The sequence below is a fragment of the Apus apus genome, chromosome 2, assembly GCF_020740795.1.
Source record: "Apus apus isolate bApuApu2 chromosome 2, bApuApu2.pri.cur, whole genome shotgun sequence".
NCBI classification, from domain to species: domain Eukaryota; kingdom Metazoa; phylum Chordata; class Aves; order Apodiformes; family Apodidae; genus Apus; species Apus apus.
The window spans coordinates 9,198,036-9,222,303 of NC_067283.1; the positions used below are offsets into that span (position 1 = coordinate 9,198,036).

The window sequence follows — 24,268 nt, forward strand, 5'->3', positions numbered from 1 at the left end:
TTTTGCATTGTAAATTCTTTAAGAACAGGCCTTGTCTTTACAACACAGTGGGTACACCTGTAGCATCAGCTGCCACAGAGACATATGGGCCAGCAGGAGAGACTTGGTGGGACAGGAGGGCTGCAGCCCCCTTGGCACTGGCCACTCCTGGGGAGGCACTGGGGATGGTGTCACCCTGCAGCACCTGCCACCTGCCCATCCCACCGAGCACACGGCTGCAGCACAGCACACACCCCTGGCACTCCAGGTGGTACTTTGGAACCAGACAAGGAAAACAACTTGTCAAATCCTTTAATTTCTATGACAGTAAAACAGTCAACAGGGTAGAAGGGTTTGGAGGAACAGGGCCAAAAATAAACATAACATTACAGACAGCAAACAAAGTTTCCTATGAATCCAAAAACTGTTACTTCCACAGTAACCAATACTATAATTTTTTAGCTTAAAGTGATAAGTATGTGTGCTTTACACTGAGAAATCCCACAATATTACAGTTCTGCCACTGCATTTAATATTGTGCTACCAACAGAGAATAAAGCCAAGAAATGGCTAACTTAAAAACACATCGTTTACATCTATTTTTTGGTCTTGTGTGGTATCTAGTTGAAGATGGAAGCATTTATGTGCTTTTTGCCTCATAAGAAGTGAGGCAGATGTTAATGTTACTAAGATCAGCTGTATATACCTTGAAGGTATAGACCACCTGACTCTACATGAGTCAAAATACTAGGAATGTACTGTCAATATCCATTAATGAATTACCAGTTGCTTGTATTTAAGTGACCATATGCTTCTGTGAAAAGTATATATTGACCTATCTTACACATAGTATATCTGAAAGTAGCATTGTATCTGTAAAGAAGTTTTGCATAAGCATGTCATTGTCAAGGCCAAAGGCATATTTTCATGTGGACAGTGTCACAATATCAACAGCTGATTTTAAAACACAACACTGTCAGTAACTACACAAGGTAGTTTTGAATTTCTGGTCCACCTTGGAAACCACGCAGCATCTTAACCATCTTCTGTATTTCAGTGTAAAATCTTTACTAAGGTAGCCTTAACCTACACATCTCCACAGAATCCAGAGGGGGTGGGAACAGGCAAGGTTGTAACATTTGTTTTGAATTAGAGTTTTGCAAGTCTTGCCTGGAACTTGTGTGATGATCACCAGAACAGGCTCTGCTCAAAGTAACTCCCCAACTCACTTTCAGAAACCACGTACATGTTACAATCCCATCTTTTCCTTTGTTCTTGGGTCACTGATGTCAGGACAAACATCTCTCCAAAACCATGAACAGCAAGACCTATGCTGGTTCACACTCTCTAGATATAGTCCTTCAATTCATTAATTCAGTTTCACAGGGTGTATTTAAATAAGTGTCTTAAAGTTGTAATAGGAACATTTCAGTAAAGCTAACTAGCCTCACACACCACAGTTCACCAGCCCCATTAAGACACAAGGACAATTTTGGTCACACAGTCACTTGCATGGACAAGTGGATACATTTCAGATATTTTTAACTGTAACACTAATATGTAAGGCTCCAAGCTCTCAGAATACCTGAATGATGCCCCTAATAAGAAATTTCTAATATTTTAAGTGTAAACACAATTTAAAACAATTTTAATTGCAGCTCCCTGTTCTTGGTTGCAGAACTTTGACTCAGATAAAGATTTCCAATTAAAATGTCAGCATTAAACTCAAACAACAGAAGAGATGCTTGTGTATCTTAATGAAATCAAGCAATTTTACTTTAAGTCTTTCAAGACTCAGTACAACACATCAATAGTCATTTTAATAAACCTTGAATTGATACTAATCACACCAAAAAAAACCCCAAGTAACTCTCTAGCATCATATTTACTACAGCAGTATTTACATTATGCCCCAGTTCAAGTCAGAAAAGGCAGCCTGCAAAAAAATAACTGATAAATCCTTGTGCATACTGGAGCTTGATTTTTTAAGCACTCTGGGGTGGGGGGAGAAGCAGCAGCTCACATTCACACACAGCCCAGAGCAGTCATCTCAGGAGAACAGCCCAAGAGTTTCTGATGCAAGCTCTCTCTTTTTTTGGAGCCACACTGGACAGCTAGTTGTCACCACTTGGTCACATGTAAGACCTCAAACTACAGACATACTTGTTTTACAGAAACAGGAAATAAACACAAACATTATCTGACTTGCTACATCATGGGCACATTGAGGGTGTCACTGAAGATGTCCTCATTCCCATCTGTTTGAATATTACTTGTGGCAGAGCAGGACAAAAAAGTGCAACCAGGTTCTGAATACTTACTTGGGTTTTGGTTGGTGGGTTATTTCTTTACTATAAACTGCTTAAAGGATCCCTAAGGCTGCAGTAATGCGAAGAAAAAAGACATTACCCCCCACCAATGCCATCCTGGATCTAAGGCCTCTGAGCAGTTAAACTGCAACACCACAGAAATTCTTACCACTGAGACTGAACACACAAGTTTTACTTACCAACCCACCCATCTCATCTCTATAAGCTTAGAATGTAGTTTACAGTATCTACACATACAGGCCTATATACACGTTTGTGTGTACATTAAAAAACAGTCTCATGAAAGATACTGGATTATGCCACTGAACAGAAATCCTGGTAACTATAGTATAAATTCAGAGAAATAATTTACTTCAAATTAACGAAGATCGTAAAAACCTGCAATTGCAGCCTTCTAGGCCTGTGCTTCTTGCATGGATTACAAGTACTGCTTATACACAGTAGTTTATAAAGAGTTTTACAGGGACATACTTGGTAAGGTAAGTGACCTCCACAGCACAACAGCTTACAGACCTGTAAGAGCTGTGACAGGGAGTCTACACAGCTTTTTACAAAGCATACTAGGCTCAGATTTAACATTGAAGTTAATCTTCATCTTGTACTCCACTCCATTTGGTAAGACATTGTCTGACAACCAGTAAAGCAGCCTTGCATTTATAGCTAAGAACAGAAAGCTGAAAACAATAGCCTTCCCAGACAGCTTCATAACATTAGACTGTGAACAGCCCTACTGCCCCCAGTATGAAAGGAACTGTGATCTCTACCAGCTACTGCCATTTTTAACACGTTCTTGGTGGAACTGTTTATCTACTTTCAAGGATACCTACTCCAGATAGTTTACATTCCCAGTAAGGGTCATATTGGGCATCAAGTGTATCTCTTTTTCTTCTTTCTTTTTTTTTTAAACCAAATCCCAAAGTTATTCTTTATAGCTGTGCCTGTACAACACAGGAGGTACTGTGCATTCAAATGGTAGTGGGTTTATACCTACAGATATGAGACTGCCAACAAATAAAAAGGAATGCATTCTTCTCTTCAGCTTCCAGTCTTCAAGGCACCTCCTGCATTAACTTACTGGGAAATAAACAAGCAAACCAAAAGTTCACTGGAAAGAGAAGAATCTGATATACTTAACTTCCTCAGAAGCACACAGCATCAAAAAAATTAAACAAGGTTGGACCCAAATTATCAACAAACAAAATCGATACAAAAATGCTGATGAGATGACAGGAATGCCATGAGGTTGATGTTTTCAGCTCTGTTGATTGCAGGTGATTGTTAATCACAGTGTTTTCTGATGCCCATTTGCAGACGGTTTTGTCTCCGAGTCTCTTGGATTGTTTGACAGATGAAGTTTATCTAATCCTGCAAAGATTACACAATACAGAAAAACTGAGATACTTCCATGTTTCATGTATACAGCTCTTCAAAATAATACATACAAACATATTTCTACTTTACATTTGCTGAAGAGCAGAATTTACATGCTAGCTCAGGTAAGAATTGTGGGAAAGTCCCTCAGTTGTGTTTTAAGTCAGAAAAGTTCATGATGATGGGCTTCTACTTTTACAAAGAAGGGAAGCAGGAGAAGCCTAACTTTGCACTGCCTTAAAACACAGACTTAGATGTTAAGAACTGAGAAACGCTTGCAATCCTTTACTCTGCCAACCTACAAAGATCAAAATAATTACCTAAAACACTTGTTTTAAACTGCAGCATCTTACTGAAAAGTATTCGTTGCTGATCTTAAGATCATAGGGGATGACCACATCCCCTCCTTAAACTGTTTGTTTGTGTAATAATATTTTTAGGCCTATGTTATTATTAGTTTATCTCCATTTCCAAGCCATTTTTTCTTACTGCATAGTTCTCTACTATGAGTGCTATTTAAAGTCTCCCATCCTGCCCCAGGCCATGAATTATCACGATAAAGATTTTACATCATTTGCTTTATGAAAGAAACTTTAAAGTTTTACCAGACCTGTTGCTTTAAACTCATGCTGACTGATGTTACTTTCTTTCTTTCAGAACTCTGCAACAGCCATTACATTATACAATGTAATCCCTTTACAGTTGCACCAAAAAAAGATAGGATTATGCAAGTCGCCTGAAAGAAATTAATCAAGGTCTTCCCATAAAGTCACCTTAACTAAAAGCTGGGGGATAATGTCAAATCCATCATATTCATATCATATATCTGTCTCAGTCAACAATGCAACTTCTCTAAAAAGATTTTCAGCATAAAAACCAATGGACATTTACACACCACTGGCTCACTAATCTGTTCCCCTGGAGCTTCAAAACTCCACATCAAAAATCACAGCATGAACTTGTTTTAAACCTTCACTATCAGTCATTTTGTTTTTCTCTGTTTGGTAGATCTGATTTTAACTTGTCACCAGTAGAGGTGCACCCTAGAAAGTGCCTGGATTTTGTTTACCAGGGTGACAACTCTGGAGAGCAGTAGTGGGTGAAAATTAAGTACCTTTTAGACACTACAAACTAAATCTGAAGTTATAAACACTGAAGTTTCACCATGAGCTCTCAATTTAAGCAAGTCCTACTCTAGGGTACTAAAGAGGTAGGAGCTTCATTAATTAGTAAAGATAAGATGTAGTAACAACAAAATTACTGAATCTATACATTTTAATCTCTTAAGATCACACATGTTTCAAGCCTTTCTGCTGTGGCCAAGAAACATGAATGCTCAATTTGAAAAAAAAAATGATCACATCAAGTACAGGTTTTACTCAGGCAGTTACTAAGATTCTTTATATTCTGTACAGAGATTTCTGAACATGTAGTGCCCAGAAGAAGCATCACAACAAAGCAACTAAGACTTTTACTACACTGGTTTTAGGGAATTAATATATTGCTTTAAACAAAAAAGCAAAAAAGGCAACATACAAGTTGAAGTTTTACTTTGGAGCAACTGCTCAGCAGCAACAGAATGTTTCTGCACTCTCTGAAGGCTGAAAATCCACCTGCAGATCAGTAACTACATGGACACATATTTAAGATCAACATTGTGCCTTAGTTCTCCTCACAAAGCCATGCATTCTTACCTTAGAGAAACTTCCACCAAAAAGAAAGTTTTGTGTGAGTCATAATAGAACTTTAACAGTAGCACAGCAAGGTATCAATGCTGGATAAAGGAAAAATTCAACTACAAACAACATTTTCAATGCTCTATTACCTAATGCCTTCAGGAGCTCTTCTCTCACAGCAGACGTGAACTTTCTAACCAGACATAACGTTGTCACGATAGCAAAGAGCAAGTTGTAAGATAACACAATATAGAAGTTCCCCAGCCAGTTAAACCTTCCGAAGTCTCCAAGGAGATCAAATCTGGTGATTCCTGTTAAAATTGCATTAAAGATTTACATCCAAATCTTGATTACATTTTCTAATATGGAAGCAAAATTCTTTCAGTCAACACACTATAAGACACATGGTTAAACACATCAGACAATGTTCTTAAGGTCATTTACCCCTTCACTGACCACTATAAAATTGTATGACACACTTATCAATGAAAATGCTCTAAGTTTCCAAGTAAAATGCTTGAGTAATATGAGCTGAAGGAAATTGTCTATTCTAGGTAAGAATTCTGCTTTTATAATTTCAATAAATAAAACTACGAAAACTGCTTGAAATCTCAGTTACTACAAAATCGTTATCTACCCCAGGAAAGGATCACAGAATCATAAAATGGTTAAGGTTGGAAGAAACCTTAAAGATCATCAGGTTCCAACATCCCTGCTATGAGCAGGGACACCCCCCACCTCCCAAACAGACCAGGTTGCACAAGGACGAAATGCACCATGGGCTTTATTAAAAAATACAGCTGGCAAAAAGCCTTTCCACCAGAGCCACAACACTTACAGTAAACACTAAGCCCTTTATAAGTGTTTTTTCTGAGCCACTGCTTTTGAAACCAAAGTTTAAAGACATCTTTCCAACTGCAGTTTTTCTCCTAGATCTTCCTACCACTATGGCCACAGAGCATTTGCACAGAAGGAAAAGAGTGTGGCTGAAAGACAATCCTGACAGGTCTTCTTCATAGTGGACCTTGTAACACTGAAACATGGGCTTTGTGCTGATCAAAAGCTAGTCAATCACTAAGTGAGAAAAACCTTCCCAAAATGTGTAAGTGTCCATCCTAGAAGGCAGAAGAGGAAGAACCACAGGTTGTTCCTTTGCCAGGTCTAAATCTAGAACTGCAGTGAATAAAGGGCAGAATATTGAGATGATACCCAAATAACAGTTGTCTAGGATTGACAAACTACTATATTCCCTAAAAAACCTTTGACACAAATGATGTCAGAGCAACGTGCACTCTCACAGTCAAGACCAAGAGTGGGAAAGAAGGAAGCTTACAGAATCACAGAATTATCTTGGTTGGAAAAGACCTTCAAGATTATTGAGTCCAATCATTAACCTAATGGTTATTCATTATTAATGTCTATAAATATCTGAGGGGTGGGTGTCAAGAGGAAGGGGCCAGTCTCTTTTTGGTGGTGCCCAGTAATAGGACAAAGAACAATGGGTGTAAGCTAGAACATAGGAAACTCCTTTCAAGGGCAAACCTGGCACTTACAACTCTTATTGTACCTTGATACCCAAGACTTAGCAGTTAGCTATCACAGTGGTAAAAGGTACCCATGCTTCTTGTACTTAGCATTAGTCAAATAAAAAACAGGGGAATCAAATTTAGTATCTAAGAAAAACATGCCAAAATGAAGAAAATTAAAAGGAGAATTTTCAAAGGATAAACAACTAAGAATAAAAATGACTGAAACTGATAAAAATAGCAAGAAAGGCAGGGAGGAATATCAAAAAAGCACAGAAGGTCTTAGCACAAGAAGAAGAAACTGGCTGACTGAACCAACCAGTAAACAGATGAAGGATAATAAACACAGAGTTGCTTTCACACTAGAAGCCAAACAGTGTCTTTAGGAATATTTTCAAAGAAGCAGAGTGTGTTTCAGTCAGACTGCAGAGTTACAAGAAAACTGAGAAAGTCGAGTTTGAATGTATCAGCTTTCAGACCTTTAAAGGAAAAGAAAAATAATAGGTAGAGCACTGGGCAAAGAATTCTCTGGAAAAGCAAAAATACTTCTAGACGCAAAGGGGTTCAGAAGAATCACTACCAATAGTTTGGGCATTACTAGGACAAACAAAAATGTAGCCTGACACTTCTGTCAGAGAAGTGGGAAAAATGCTGTCCACAAGTTACATACATTTTTCTCTTCAAATAAAGAAGTCACTGCTCATCAGAAAAAAAAAAAAATCTCACAAAGTATAATTTTTTTAAGTTTGTGGGAGAAAAAGGCTAAAAAGCTTTTGCTGCCTTTTTTTACACACGTATCTACTCAGCCCACAGAACAACATTTCCAAGACAGCAATTTGAACCACCACTCAGTAAGTGAACAGAAAGCTACATCTCTAGTGGATACAAATATATATCCAATAAAGGTGGTCAATTCACCAAGTAAAATATTAAAGAATTGTTTCGGTTAAAAAAAAAATACCGTGGTTTTAGAGTGTACATCAAAATAAGGTTTAATTCACTTTTACTTCACTGTAATAAATAGACGAATTCTAGGAATACTTCTGTGTATTAGAAAATCCAATTTTGCTTGCAATTCCTTGTTTGGATATTCCTAGCTTTTAAAGTGCTCTGTTCCCACGTTGTTTCACAGTTGTTGGAAAGATAGTGCTAGTAGGAAACTTTCCTCAAGAATGACTACTGAAAGGCTGAAAGGTACTGGAAAAGATGAGTTAACTCATTTTTGTAAAATAACTTATTTTAGTAAAAACATTCCTGGAGTTGTAAAAAGGACAGATTAGAGAAATCTACAACCCAGAGATACTTAGTAAGAATACTAGAAACACAACTAAATTCTCAGCTTTCAGTTTCTGTAACTTGAAGAGGGTCAGTGCCTGTATTAGATAACTTTTGCTTTTTTGCCTTTCCTATAATTATCAAGTCTAGTCTCTTCTGATTAGATTAAAAACTCTCCTTTTTAATAAAGTGAAAAGACTATGAATCTGCTTAACATATTTACTTCTTTTCATCTATTCAGTGCCACAGGGCAGTAGCATGTAGTGCAACACATGTTGATATTTTTGCAAAGCACCACATGACTCACTGTACTCTAACACACTCTATTAATCCTGTTTGGACAGCTGTGACTGTGCATTTGTTAGCTGTGTGTTAATTGTTCCATCTTTTTTCTTCTTTTATTTATCTCTATGGCAAACTATCCAGGAATTTCATTTGTTGGCCTTTTTTAAGTGAGTTTTACCATTCATCTGTTTCCTATGAGACAACAATGCACCCAGCATGCATACTTATTCTACACAAGCCATTTATTATGGACTGTTAATCTCATAGATCATTAACAATTATTTTTATTTTTTAAAAAAACAAATTATGAATGTAGTAACTTAGGGAACACAATACTCGTGTTAAAATTTTCTTCTAAAACACTAGTTTTTTCAACATAACATCTTGCTCTAAGTGCTGGAACTGTTTTACTTCTTATTTATTGTACTGGCTTTTTCTTAAAGCTGCACTTCTTCAAATACTTCGATTATTCTTTTACATTTCCATGAACTTTTACAACAGATTTTTAAAGCACGGGCTCTAGAATGTGTATTTTAAGATTAAACCCTCCCAAAAAGCATTACAGTTTTTATGTTTGTTACAGAAATGATCTGGTAAATCTAATAAAAGTAATCACCTGTAGATATACACAGCATGAAAATACACGGTATGGTTTACCAGACAATATTAACTACTCTTAATTTGACAGTACTCTGGTTGAAAAGAAAATCAGCTGCAGAACTATTGGGTGTACATTACTGGTCTGTGGACCAGAGCTTAAACTCCAAAGCTTGTACTTAAGACTCATACAGCCCGAGGTGAAGATTTTTGTTTTGTTCTGTGTAATGTTCCCAATGAAATTCACATTAGCTGCAAGTATTCTGCACTACTTAAACATGTAATAGCCTTGTAATCTAACTTCAAGAATTCAAATTGGAGATTACCTAATTAAACAAAGTGAAGGTACAAAACATCTTGTCTTTCAAACTGGTTAAAATAGTTTTTCCACTTCAAATGCTACTGTCAGCTCTTCACAGAAAAAAAATATCAGAACTTCTGCAGTTCTATTACGCTGGATTGCAAATTTTTATGTTTGAAAACTGAAGTAACAAAGAATGCAAGCAGATTATTTTAGAGTAAATTAAAGTAGCCTGGTATCATTGCTGATAAAAAAAACTTACCTGATTAAGAGTCATTAAGTGCTTTTAAAAAGCCATTTCTACTGTGCTATTTCAAATTTTTTACCTGAAATCCACAAATGTATTTTTCCAACTATTCTATACTGCCCTGAACAAGCAGACTGCATATCTACTCTTTTCACCACCTCCTGATTTACAAGTTTTCAAGTCTGCCCTGCCTTTTTAAAAGAATATATTATCTAAAAAACACTTAGCATTGTTTTTTTTACTATGTATGTTCTGCCGTTCATGTAGGTTAAATGGATGTTCAACACCTCATGTTGATGTCAAAAAGGTCTACCATACATGCTACAGGCTGTTTTCCTGTTTGTTTGTTTTTTTAAGTCGATTAAACTTCTTTTATTGCCATGATTTATACTCTCATTTCACTTACCCAGTGTCCTTGACATCACTGGCAAAGCAGAGCTCAGCACCAAAATTGAGACACAGTTTCCAATGATCTGTTTGAAAATGACAAACAGCATTTAAGTGGTATGTTGAAGAAAAAAAACAAATACTAAACCACAAAAAAACCACAAAACAAACAACAAAACAACACACACAAAGTAACAGTGGTCAAGATAAAAAAGAATACCTGAAAGTCACATTCTTCAAATCATTATTCTAAATCTAAAGCAATTTACAATAACATAGTTACTCTTGCTTGCTTTTGTCACACTTTTGCATATGGTGTTACACAAGATATAGATGATCCAAGAGGAAAAAAAAAAATCAAATATATAGTAATTTGCTTTTGATCATAGTGCTATGTATGCTTAGATTCAAACATAATTCCAAACTACCATGTTGCAAAGCCTCAACTGTTTACTACAGTCCTGCAAACTTTTTATAAAGTTCTATAAAGTTTATAAAAGAACCATTCCACGGGCTTAGAATAGATGACTGATACATCAGCTTAAGCTTTGAGTGTAACTGCTTGCAGGATTAGCATTATTTAAAAAATTACAACAAAGAGCTTCCTTTCAACTGAAAGCCTGCTGACTACTTTAACTAGTAGGAAAAGTTCACAGCTGTTAAGATTTTTTACTCTAGTTTTTGTGATGCCTTTATAAAGTGTAAATGAAACTTTCTCTCACAAGGAATCACTTTCTTCAGCTCTAATTCTATTAGAAATGAAAAGAAAACAACAGAAAACTTCTTAAAAGATGGTAGATATTTGTGCATTCGCTATTTATTTCTAGGCTGTTCCTGGTGTACTGTAAAAAACTGAAAACCTTAAGAACATTCCAACTCACTACTACCCATCATCTACTATAACCATGCTGTTTTTACCTACTTTCTCACTTCCAACAATTTGTGGTAAAAGTGTCTTTATCCATTACTTAAAAAAAATATATACAAACAACGGACAAATTATTAAATTCAACATCTGTTCCTTGGTTATAGATCACTTCCCCTTGTCAGCTGTGGGAATATTTTGCCCAAAACCTAAGTATGTTCCTCTGCATTAGGTAACAGCATTTGTTATTCTGAAGCCAGTGCTAAATTGTAGAAAGTCAAATTAGCCTCAGACTGTAAATGTCTGAATAGACCTCCTCAGTCTTAATTTAATTATTCAAATTTGAATTACTTTGTCTGTATTACTTCTAGCAACCAAGTTCTTCAGATTTCAAACAAGCTCCCTGAAGTACAGTTAGCACAATCAAAGTTACTCATTAGCAATACGTTTCCTTTGAAAAAAGTTCTTTCACTAGCTTTTCTATAGCTAGTTAACAAGCTCTGCCATTCCCGGTTTTTTCCAAGTGAATGGATGCCATCCAAACTAAACAGAGCACATCCTTTTTCCCACTCATTCAGCATTTTGAAAATCTTCCAGTTTGTGTTTACGCAGCTTACAAACAAATACTGATCACTGCAAATGAGCCATTCAGGGCAATTACTAACTAAAAGAGTCAGTTTGTCTTGGGTGGCAAGGGAGAGGAGGGGGCCATCACCACCACCATCACAGACTTTACCTTACCTTTGTCATAGTTGTGTCATCCTTCCTGGGAGTGAAATTTTCAAAAAAACGAAGACTGTAGAAGCCGACAACAGAGGATACCATAAGATAGCTGTGAGAATCAAGGAAAAAAGAATCTCCAAGGAATGCAAGTTTCACTCAAGTTCTCATCAGTCTCCTGAAAGTCTTAAGAACCAAAGAAAAAAAACAACAAAACACTTCGAGTGCTCGAGAAGGACTGACCTATCTCTTTCTTCTTCTCAGGCAAGTGTCTTAGTAAATTACCAGTGTCCCAGAAAACTAGACAGAATACTTGTTAACAGACAGAATTCTTAAAGAAAGGATACAAAATCAAAATTATTTCAAGTGCTGCTCCCACAAAACCAAAGGTGGATAAGGAGGCATTTCCTATTCCAGGCCCCTACAAGGAGAAAAAGACTTTGCATAATTTAATAAAATACACGCAACCATTCATAAAGTTAACTTCTATCAGGATCAAAACCCCTCAGATCTCACATGAAATACAGCCTTTCTTCAATTCAGTAATGAAGGGGCATTCTGATGTTCTAACCTGCAAGTTTCCCAACCTGTTCAAGTGCATCAGCCAGCTTTCCAACTTGAGTGAAATATATTAGTAAGACAGAAGGTATAATGGCTCATACTTTATGCACATCATGCTGCATTGTATACATACTCCATTACTCTGGAAACTAAAACAAGAGGTCTCAAAAGACAACACTCCGAGACGTTCACAGGCAGAGCAGCCATCACCACTGAACAACTTTTACAGCTCTGCAAGCTCATATACAGATAAGATAAACAAGGAAAACAACACCAAGTTAATAAAAACCCTCCTCATGATTAAAGGTACTTCTACTCAACCTGCTCTTCTTGAAGTATTTTTTATCATAAAGGAAAAAAAAAAGTCATTTTTTTGCAAGAGGAACACAAACACAAGACAGATTTTCATACTGTTTTTTAGTATAGTTTCTAAAACTGAACATTTCTAAACCATATAGAAGTAAGAGACACAAGTAAAATGCAAACTCCAGATGACTACTTTATGTTACTGAATCACTGCATCTTCATAAGGATTCTGGACAAGTTTTATGAAGAATTCGCTATAACGTGACATGTAATAAATGTCTGTGTGTGTCCAAGACCAAAACAGAGAAGGCTGAGACTTACTCATTTCAAGTTATTAAAGCAGAAGCTCTCACTTGCACTTTGTAAGGGCTCCAAAGCTTTACTAAAGTTACAAAAACTGTAAGAGAAGTTTACTTTACCCCTGATCCCTTTGGCATCGCAGTCTCATCAACCAACAGGTAAAGAATGTTGAGGGCAACTAGGAAGACTGAGATGGACTATTAGGAAGGAGAAACAGCCTTGTTATTTTAAAGTATTCCAAATTTTTAAAATGCAAACAATTATCCTCATCAGATTCCATAAAGTTCTTCTAAAATGGTCACGAAAAGAGTGTCAAGTATGTTGCTTTAAGACACATGACTCAAAAATTTTAAAACTATTCCCCCTAAGTGACCAAAGAATTCTTCATACTTTTTTGTTGGGGAAAAAGAAAAAAGAGCACAAATTCTTACCGTCTCAGTCAGCAACAAGATCATAACAGCTGGATAGACTAAGTTCCTTTCCCAAGCAGAAGCTTTTTTCCGCCATTCTGTCCAGAAGAGTAAAACAGAAGTTTAATACTACATATCACCTTAGAATCAAACAAGTTAAAACCATTCAGGTATCTAAAAGCTCCTGTTATAACTACAGGTAACAAAAGTAACCTTATCTTGAACCAACACCAACCAGTTCCTAGAAAACACCCACCCTGAAGCACTGTACAAAGCAATGCCAAAAACATGAAGCCTCTTTAGAGAAAGGCTGAGGAGATATACAGAGGCAGATCTTTCTTCCTTGAGTACAGGCATATTTCACCATAACATTTTCTTTCCCCTGACATACAGTTTTGCAAAGTTTAAAATACACTGAATTAAAAAACATGCTGTTTACACATATATTTTGCTATGACCTAAAGAATAGAAGGGAATTTCAAATATTTAAACGGCATTTTCCTCTTACAACATAAGGCAAGAAAGACAAGACATAACTCACTGGACATCCTTAGCACATGTAAAAAGAAAACTCAGCAACTTTTTCTTACCACAGTCTTAGTTTTGCACCTAACACACTGATAAACGCAAAATCCTGCAAGCCTTTGAATAAGTATGGGGATCTCTGCTGAGTGGTTGCCATTATTACCGGATGTATCACTTTTCAGTTTCAAAAGACAAAAACCTGCTAAGAATTATTTTACTGTTCTGAAACACAATTATACTGTTATAGAAATATTTTTTTAAATAATGTCTTAAGATAATCCCAAATAATCATAAGAATATGATTATATATGAAAAGACCATCCTATTGTGCTCCACACAGGGAAGTAAAGTGTTAAAATGTCACTAAAATTATGTTAAAAATTAGATCATATTCACACTTCCTATTTAAATTTGTTTGTTAGAGGGGCACACTGATTCCATGTGGTATATTTGTAGAAACCATGACAATTTTTAAGGACTGCAAATGCACAAATTTGCTTAAGAACAAACTGGAATGAATCAAGTGACTTCTACAAGCTAAACACAGCAACTTAAGATCACTTAATAAACTACAATCTAATGCAACAACAGAAAAAAGTTTATTACCTAGGTTCATTTTCTTGCTTTTCACTTTTTCAAGCTCCCGTTCCAACTCTACTGCCTGGTATTCCACTGTGGAAGTTACACCTTTTAAAACAGAAGACAGTTATTTTCTTTTGGATGAGACTAACTTTAGTACTGTAAGACACACTGTGACAATTCAGATTTAGGAAACACCATAATTAACACTTGTGTCTTTACACTGCAGGTGTTTCTTTGAGACTCTCCAACTACATTTAAAAAAAACAGGCTAAGTCAAGAACCCTCTAAATTCAGTCAAGCCAGAGGAGTTCAATACATCAGAGGTTTTACAGCGTGACTTTCTGTGATCCCTGTTTCTGTTGACCAGCTACTGCTGAATTGTCACACAGGTCCAAAAAATGTTATGGTGGAGCAGCCTGACACAGAGTGGCTCAAACGCCTCAGTCTTCTATCTCTATATAACACATATCAAGATGGAAAGAATATCTGGATGCCCTTCAAGAGCTTTATTATGTAGCAAATTAAAGACAAAGTGGACCTGAGCCTCCAAACGAAGCAAACTCATGGCTGGACCTCCAGTTTCACCTTCTGCCCTTTCCTCCCTTTCCCCACTTGTTTTTCCTAAGCAAACTCAGTTTCCATACTGCCAACTTGCTTCTTGACACCTCTTCTGCTCATATCAGCTTGTCTGATGTGGTCAGTCTGTACCAGAGAGCTCCCTCTGACAACCATGACCGTCCTCACAACCACCCATGAGACTATGTCCTTTCACTTTCCTTTTTACAGTTTTCAGCACATGCACATCACTGTTGTACAGCTCCAGTGGAAAACTTACAACCATAATGTTAATTCTTCTGTCACTAATCTTCTACCTACAAGTTGTTCAGTACTCTTCCTCCTTTCTCTACATGTGCTCTAGGGAACCCAGCCCATTTTTCCTCTCCATTCTTTTTATATTCAACTTCCCATTCTCTTCTGACCACCTACGTTTTCCAGTGCAAACACACTGGTTTCTCTTTATTCCTCTACAGACATAGCACAGTGTTCAATCAACATACAGCTCTGAAGTGCTGACTACAGATATTTCGGTTCTGATCTCATTATTTCTACTTAAATTTTTACTATCTGCAATCCTAAACTGGAAATATTCTTTCCAGGATAAATTAGAAACACCCTCCACTCTCATCTTTGCCCCACTTGCACCCTTTTTATTTCTGAATTATCTCACCTGAAAATAAATTAAGAGGGTTCACATTTTCCGTGTCTATTCCAGGCCAATCTCACTCTGCAAAAACACTCTGGGGCAGTGACAGTTCAAGGTCTTAATAAACCCTAGGTCCTCTCTGTTCTCTCCTTTTTTGATTTACACTGACACCAATTACCTGTTGGCCACTGCCCACCCTTGTCCTCTACTTTGATTGTGGGCTAACCTGTAGCAGCACCATGCTTCAGATACCTTGTTTCTTTAAACACTCTCTAATAAATTTGTAGGAGATTAACAGTCTTGTTCAAGCTTTTATCTCCTATCTTGATCATTTGACTACAAAAACTAAATAGCACTTAGGTTGCTGGCACACCAGCTCTACTTTAGAGTTCAGTCTTGGCATTTCCTTATTTTCTGCTGTCTGCTCATCCATCCAGCAATCTCAGTACAAGGTAAATTCCTCATCCAGCCCACACATTCTCCATATTCCAGCACAGTGGGATGCTACCTGAAAGCCAAGATGTACAAGACATTTTCTTGGACTTCTAATTGGACTTCTAAAAAACTTTTACTCTTTACTTCTGAGAATTAATATTAATTTGTTCAATACAGTCAAATTACCAATGAGGTATCCAACTGTTTAAAAAATGAATTTAAAAACGCTTAATTACTGGCTCCTTTCACACATTTTTGCACATAACATAGAACATAGAACCCGTGTGCTATGCCTATACATTTATCTTTGATATCAGTGATATAATGTGGTAATATTTGCAGAGTCTTGAAATGTATTAATATCTCAAATCGCAGGACACATCAGTAAGACCTACAAATGTTGTTTTGTAACAGCTTTATTCGCTTGAAGTTCCTGCAAAATGAATGCCAGTTTAGCTTCTCAGAGTTTAAATAAGCAATCATAATATGGGGGGGTTTAGAAAAAAGACATTTCTTTAAAAAAAAAGATACACAAGTATAATAATTATGAAAGCAAGCTTTTGTGCTGACACATTCCCTCTGAAAAAAAGCCTAAAGCTTACCATTTTATGGAATGACTAATCACTATAGTTTAAAAAAATGATAGCTATAGAGCTTTGTGGAAAAAGTCAAGACTTTTAATGGCAGGAGTTTAAAAAGTAAGAAAACTGCAGTTAGTATCTGAAATCTTCTTCTCCATAATTGTTTTAGAAGTCTTTGAGGAAAAGCTTTATTCAAGATGTATGTTGTTTTTCCCCCTCAAAATACAAATCCAGAGCTCAAAACACTGATATTCATGGGACTCTTTCCAAAAAAGCGTGATCTCATTAGGTCCCCAAGAGAGACTTCAGGAGAAATTCTGAATCACATTTAAGTGCTGCTGTAGTTCCTCCTTAAAAGTATTAGCAAACAGGTTGCTATACAAAAGGATCTTTTACGAGAGGGGAAGGCAAAGTTTCAGATCAGTCAAAAGAGTATTTGAAAAGGATGCAGCTAAATTCTTAAAAGCTCCATAACATCAGCTTTATTTCAAACGCGCACAAAGTTCAATGTCAGCGCTGTCTAGCCAATAAATCAAATTGGTAGACAAGACTTGTTTGGACTAGCAATGAAAAGTTAGAAGGGATTCTCCATGAAAGCCACAAAGCAGCTCATTTAAGGTCAATTTAACAGTATTATTCTGTTTTTCTTCCAGCCCCGACATAAGATTTCAGTACCTCAAAGGAAATTGTAAGAGTATCTATTTGCATTCCCCCTAGGTGATTGGCAGTTCAACACCAATTAGTTCAAAATTACACTGTTACTAGCGTGCAATAAAAACAACACCTTTCATCTTTCTTACATAGGTAAGGATACCTTCAGAGCCAATAACTTTGATCAAGTAAGCATTTTTGATCCTACCCCACCCGTCTCTTTGGATTCAGGAAAACTAATAGCTGAAGGCAACTTTTCTCTTTTAATATAAAAAAGTCCCAGCTTTATTCTTCGACTGTAGGAGTGATGTGGGTACTGAAATATAATACACTGGAAACAAACATTTTCCCAAAGCCCAGTATCTCTTCAATAGATAAAAATACTAGGGTAGATAACACAATCAAACTTTCCCCTCCCTCCTCCTCCAATTTTCAGTTATACACTGCAGGCATCTGAGAAGGAAGAAGATTAGTATCCACAGAGAAGATATGCAGTTTCACAGATTTATTTTCAAATATGAAGAGCTTTACAGAATACTTCAGCACCTGCATCATCACCACAACAGTCGTATCTATACGAAACAAGAAGGGCACCAGCTCACACAGCTAAATTTTTTTTGTTGTCTGAAAATAGAGGTTTTGCCCAATCTGTTCACTGGAAACAGTGATTCATGCTTACACCCTTACACCCTACGCCTAGGCATTGTCTGAGGAAACATTAATGAGGACAGGGCAGAGTAGTGCTAGGAGTGTCACAGCAATTATTCCACCAAGAAAAAAGAAAAATCAGCATTGACAATCACCAAGTGTTGCTTAAGCCCAAGCTCTGGTCCTCTTCCATTTTAATAAAAATTCAGCTCATTGGTTATGTGTATATATATATATATATAGAAAGAGAGAGAGAGTATATATTTCAGAACACTTCACTGCTAAACTGCCCAGTAGGGTTACTTAAGCACATATATTGCCACTGCCACAACTGTGGGAGAGTTCCAACAGCCATGGCACAGGAAGTATGTTGCCTAATAATTCTGCCCTGATACAGCAATAAAAATACTTCAACAATCTTGTGTGTTAGGTCAGAGATTATGGTCTCTAACATCACACTACTACATTTATGGACGGAATTAGCACCACGTCTCCATTTGTACATATTTTTTTAAAATGCAACAAACATGATAAGCATGAGTCTTCATAGTTCTGGCAAAAAACGTTATCTATATTTCTGGCATGATTTGTATGTACTAGAAAAACTTCTGGCAGAGAAAATAAAGCTTTCCTTACTTGCTACATAAACGAGAAACATACTTAACATTTCTTAAATACATAGTAACGCACAAAAATCTTGCAGAGTCTCTTCTTGCCCTCCACCTACATGCCATACCCAAGTTTAGATTTTTATTCACTCTGTAGACCAAATAATGGGTTTTCAAGCATTCCTTCAGATGCTAGAGTCGATACTATTCCCTCAGAAAGTGAAACAAACATTCAGCTCCCTTTCCTGTCAAAGGACATTTAAACCCCACATCTTTCACCGCTCAAGAGGAGGCTGGTGAGAGCTCTGCAGAGCATGGATGGATTGCAGTTCCATTTTACATTGAATTTGCTGAGAGAGCATCCAGTCTTTTGGCTAGTGTTTAGAGGAGCTACCTGCACACATCTCAACTCGAGATCAAATTAACACATGCCTACAAACACACTACATCCACCTCACAGGTGACATTATTAAATGGCAATATAAACAACTGTTGCATAGACTTCTACACAGAAAAACATCAGACAATCATCACCTATATAATCATATTCTTCACCTGAACAGTGGAAACCATTCTGCCCTACTTCTAATAGTTACTTGAATAACTATTGGGTCATTTTTCTCTATTGCTTTTCTTATACATAAGTGCAATCACCATGACAACATAAAATAACTCTGTAACATATTTTGCAGTTGCTAGCTAGCATCAAACACACAGAGCAATTATAAATGCCCCACCACAGCTTCCAAGACATTCATTCCATGCACCTTTTTGCACATCTGTATGTGTATGTATATGTGCCAGTATAAAAACCTAAGCTTCCAAAACAGCAAAAGTGAACATCACATTTAAACTGAAGCCATGACTGATTTTAGCACAAAGATGTCACTACTCCTCCACAAATTTTAAATGTTCAAATAAAAAAAAAAAACACCATGATCTACTGTTACCAAAGGTACTTTCCCTGATCAAGCAACTTGGAAAGAAGACTTACTGATATTTGAAAGAGACTGAGATGTACGACAGACGACTGAAAAGGAAGAGAGAAATGCAGGAAATTAAGAAAATTAGGCTAAAATAAGTTGCAAGACAACAGAACAATGGATTTGACGTGACATGAATATTCTTTGGTTTTCCAGCCTTAAACAAATGTATCAGAAGTGGATAGATGGCTTATCCATGCAGTTAAAAAGAGTTTAGAAGTGAGTTTGTACAACATAATTTTCAGGTTTATGGAACTGGTATTTTCTGTAATTGGTGCCTGTCATGCTGCAATACTCTTACTCTGAGAAGCCAAAGCTTAATACTGCTTTTGAAATACTCCAAAACAGAAACACCTTACCAAGTGCAAGAATGTAATACTAAATACAAGAAGTCTAAAACATTTGCATAATTATCCTAAAAAAAACCAAAATTAAGAATGCAGGAAGTTTATTCTCTTGTTCACTGTTCTTCAGACAAGGCTAAAATACAGTAATTTACCAATCCAAACTATTTTGCAGTAATGGTGGTGGGTCTGGTCAACGACTAAATTTGCTTCCTCAGTCTCCGAATATTCATATGTCAGAGCTGATGAACACATTAAAATCAAAGCAAACCACACACACAAGTCAATCTTGAAAACACAGTGAGCAATGAAATGTAAGCCTATAATACTTGTTACATGTTAAGATGATGAAATTTTCTGTTTGGAAAGAAGATGCTCTGCAACAGTGAGAGCAATACTGGTGGTCAGAACCACTTCACTCTACACACTGTATCTGAAGCAGTATCAGAACAAGCATACCATTAAGCTTCCTCTGAATTGCTTCTTCCTCTAAAGTGATTATATACATCTGCTCATCTAGGTCTTCAAGGATCTGTATTGGGAAACAGAAACATGAACGGACTGAGAATCAGAGCCACTTGATTTTCTGACTGCAGTCATCTAGTCAGATTTGTTTTGTTTTAGTAACCTATATTGTAAATATATAGTCTACAACTTTACAATAGTGATACAAGTAAGAATTCCACAAAAGATTATTCTGATACTGATCTATTTCTTCACTGTGAGTAAATTCTGTTAAGTTTTCACTTTGGGTTAAAGCTCGTGTGTTTAGTTTCAATTTAAAGAGACTTAGGGAACAGAGGAAAGGACAGTGTATATGGCCTGTACTCAAATAATTCAATTAATTTCTAGAGAAAAAAATGTATCTATCAACGCTCACACTTGATTTAAACAAAATTAACTGCAGATTTTGAAAAAGTATATTAAGTAGTCTCTTTTCACACAAGCCATTATTTCAGGCAAACAAAAACTCCTATTGGAAGCTAAACCCAAATCAATGTGCCTCTACCTTACTATCAGGTGCTTTAAGTTTAAAGCTTACAGACAGTGAAACACTCCATATTTTCTTTGTAAATTCAGGGTTGGAAGGTCTCATGAACTGGAATGCAAGACCTACGTGCATCCAAATTTTAGTATTTTCAAACCAGGAAACATAAGAGCAAAGTCACTAGAGCACTTGCACATGGTGCAAACTTCTCCCTTCCCTCACAGTATTCAGTGCAAGAACAGCAGAGTATCTACATATAAGCAGGTCTCAGATGCCAACTACCTACATTTCACTCATCGAAGTGTAGCCCCAGGTATTATTCTTGTCATCCAGCCTTAGTTTGGCCTTGTATCCTTTGTTCCTGACCTCAGAACAAGCCCACACTTTTCAGGTATTTGCAAAAAAGACATAGTAGGAAATACTGGCAATAAATATTAATACTAGTAGCAGTTACAAAAATTGGAAAAATCAGAGGAAGGCTATACTAAAAACTTAGTTTTCTGTGGGGAAAAAAACAGGATGTTGTACTGTATAAAAAACTTTAAACAAGTACATAAATACTGATTCTAGAAACTGATGAGCTGAAATCAGAAGTATGTAGGAGTGCAAGGATTCTAAAGGCAAGTACCCTAAAGCCATTCTACCTCCTAACAGGTAGCACATGAGGACAGATTTGTGTAACACTTACTGTTGGCTTCACCAGCAACTGACCCATGACTGTAAACATTCGTGAAAGTCCCACTGGCGTGCATACTGCAGAGGAAGGAACACAGTGATTTTTAAGTCAAAGACCAATTTTTATTTGGATGTTCAATGATCTATTCTACATACAACTAAGTATGGTTTTGAAGAGAACTGCAAGAGCTTCAAACTACAACGCAAACTTTAAAACATGTTGCTATCATATGAATGCTCAACAAGACAAGCCTCTCCCAAGAGCACAACAGTGAATTTTTTGTCAACAAGGAACAATATATAATCTGATATCTTCAACTTCTCAAGTAATTATTTATTCAAAGCATGTGGCACCAGAGGCTATGTCTGCACCAGTAAATTCAGCAGTGCCAGGATACATTCCTGGGCGCTAAGACTTGATTGTCTACATCAGTAAATTGCTAACCTACCCCTGGAAGGATTTGCCCTGGGCCAGACAGCACTTTCCCAAACAATTCCCAGGTGCAGTTCTGGACATCATGCAGTCCAGGAACCATTATCATGAGGCAATACATACACAGGCACCTTCTGCAAACTACAATTACACAGATAGAACAACACTATTTGGCCACAGCACTGGAGAACATGTCAGGCTCACTTCATCTACCAGCACAGGTGTAGCTGTAAGGTCAAGAGATCATGAAGCTGCTTTGCTTTGAAAGTTATACTGCAACTTCAGTTGAGAGTAGGCTCAGCTACCAGATTTTAACCTCTTTTCTATGAAAATTGGCCTTTTTGATCGCAGCCTGTGAAGTTCCTAGCTATGGCATATGTTGTTGGCCTCAAACCTTGATAACAGACAAGAATTAATAAAAAACAACTATTTAGGGAGAACAGCCTTCAAATACTGAAGCGTGTAGGAGATGGAAGGAATCTGTAACAGCATAGATGAGGACATACAGTTATAGTTTCCATCATCATAAAACAGTGTTATCAAAACAAAAGGAAAAAGCACACAAGATTTTACAGTGAGGTTTACATTGATTTTTCTTAACTAGAGCACTGTCTCTGTATAATGTGTATTACAGGAAAAATATGAGTATTCAAAAAGGTTAGCTTAAGCTAGTTTTACTACAAAGGAAGCTTGCAGGAAGAGGAGAAACGAGAAAAGAAGGAATGCTCCAAATCATCACTGCAATAAGCCTTGTTCATACACTCCTTCAGCAATTAAGCCAGCTGAAGATCTAATGAAGCTCTAGCCCAGCATCTACCCCTTTCCCACTGCTGTATGCTGCCCTTTCAGCTACACAGACTAACAGCCTGGAGAGTCTTAAATAACTTCAGTGATTTACTTGTATAAATTACAAATAACTCTTCCAAAAATCAGCATTTAATCCCAGTTATTTTGGTTGAGCTGATTTATAACAGCCCCAGAACACAAGCTGTGTTTCAGACAAACTGCACGACAGATGTAGGAAGTTTTATAAGCCAACTTTCCTGTTAAAAGATTCAGCAACAGTTGTCAATCACACTCGAACAGCCTACAGGAGATATTCAGAACATTATTCTTTTTACTTCCCCCTCTCCCTCCATTAAAGTAAATTTAAGAATCACCACATACAGAGAACCTAAGGAGACTCACCAAGGTCTCTATGATTAACACTTCAGAGACAGATCCGCTTAGTTTTAATGAAGTTTCAAACTATTACTGCCCATCCTTTCTCTACAGTGACAGCTCTAAACCCATAAAGCCTTGAGAACAGGTGAAACCATGATGATCTAGACAGGGAGAGGTTCTGTCCCCCTCTCAGCAACCTTCTAGAACTTATTTGGGGAGGGCAGTGAAGGTTGAATTTGAAAAGTGGGATTTAGAGCCTTCCATCAGCCTTCTTATTCCCCTAAATAGGGATGATTCAACTCTGGCTAGGACCAGTTAGTATAAGGTTGGATTTTTTTACTGCATTCAAGGAACAAGGAATTACTGAACACAGTACAAACTAAGTGTTCCAGAATCAGTTTTTCTCCATACTACTGACATCCTACAGACATTTAATTTAAACACTGTGCTTTTCTTTGCAGAATTGAGTCCCTAGTTTTCAAATACCTGCTTTAAAAAGTTAAAAACTGAAATTATTTTGGGTGAATCATAGAATAAAATTATAGAATCATCATGATTGGAAGAGATCTTGAAGATCAAGTCCAAACATATCCTAAATCCCCCTACCATAACCTGATTTACCCATTCAGTGCTTAAATCATGTCACTAACCCCTATATCTATAGAATCATGAGTGAGTTGTGCAGTTCCTCAAAAGGTGAAAGTCTAAGGTAGCATTTGCTCGTAAACTTCAGAACCCAAACCTAACAAATTCACATCTAAATTTAAACATAAGGAAAAAAATAATCAAAACCCCATTTTTCCACCCTTTTCTCAATCAAAAATAGTTTCTATCATCTTTAAAAAAACACCCAACTTTTGGAATAATCAGGAAAATACTTACACAGAAGTAACAAGCATCCCATCAATGATATACAGGAATATAAATAGGGGAGGTAGAATTCCCAGAGGTCTGTAAAGAAAATATTGAGCATAGCATTAGCTTATTACTCGTAGGCTACCTATGTTACAAACACAACTAAATCCATTGTATTTTCAAGTATAAACTAAGAATTTGTCAGCTAATAATCCTGCAGACTACTAAATCTCCAAGTACTTAAGCTTGAAAAATATCTTCAGCTTTTATCAGCTAAGTAACTTGTTTTTAAACATTTTTCACGTTCACATGAGCATGGAACTTCTCAGCATGCTAAAAACTGATTTAAGAGAAAAAATGTTACTGGCTAAATTAACACAGCTTGTTCACAACCTGTCCAATATTCACACAGCCTTTCCTAGAAATACATTTCATTAAGAACACCTTTTTCCATAA

General features: G+C 36.7%; 1 protein-coding gene across 2 annotated transcripts in view; it reads right to left on the minus strand.

Annotated features, from left to right (window-relative positions):
* Positions 1–273: 273 nt before the first annotated feature.
* LMBR1 (limb development membrane protein 1) overlaps positions 274–24,268 on the minus strand; it is a 68,602-nt gene continuing 44,607 nt past the window's right edge. The window contains exons 7-18 of one of the 2 annotated variants that reach the window (XM_051610521.1): positions 23,840–23,908; positions 21,374–21,438; positions 20,157–20,229; positions 19,365–19,400; positions 14,268–14,348; positions 13,158–13,234; positions 12,846–12,923; positions 11,907–11,980; positions 11,581–11,671; positions 9,994–10,060; positions 5,506–5,667; positions 274–3,674 (exon numbers count right to left, since the gene is read on the minus strand). In XM_051610521.1, the coding sequence (XP_051466481.1) occupies positions 3,592–3,674; positions 5,506–5,667; positions 9,994–10,060; positions 11,581–11,671; positions 11,907–11,980; positions 12,846–12,923; positions 13,158–13,234; positions 14,268–14,348; positions 19,365–19,400; positions 20,157–20,229; positions 21,374–21,438; positions 23,840–23,908 (956 nt within the window). In that variant the 3' untranslated portion in view covers positions 274–3,591. The remainder of the gene's footprint in view (positions 3,675–5,505; positions 5,668–9,993; positions 10,061–11,580; positions 11,672–11,906; positions 11,981–12,845; positions 12,924–13,157; positions 13,235–14,267; positions 14,349–19,364; positions 19,401–20,156; positions 20,230–21,373; positions 21,439–23,839; positions 23,909–24,268) is intronic. The other variant, XM_051610522.1, reaches the window with a different exon arrangement.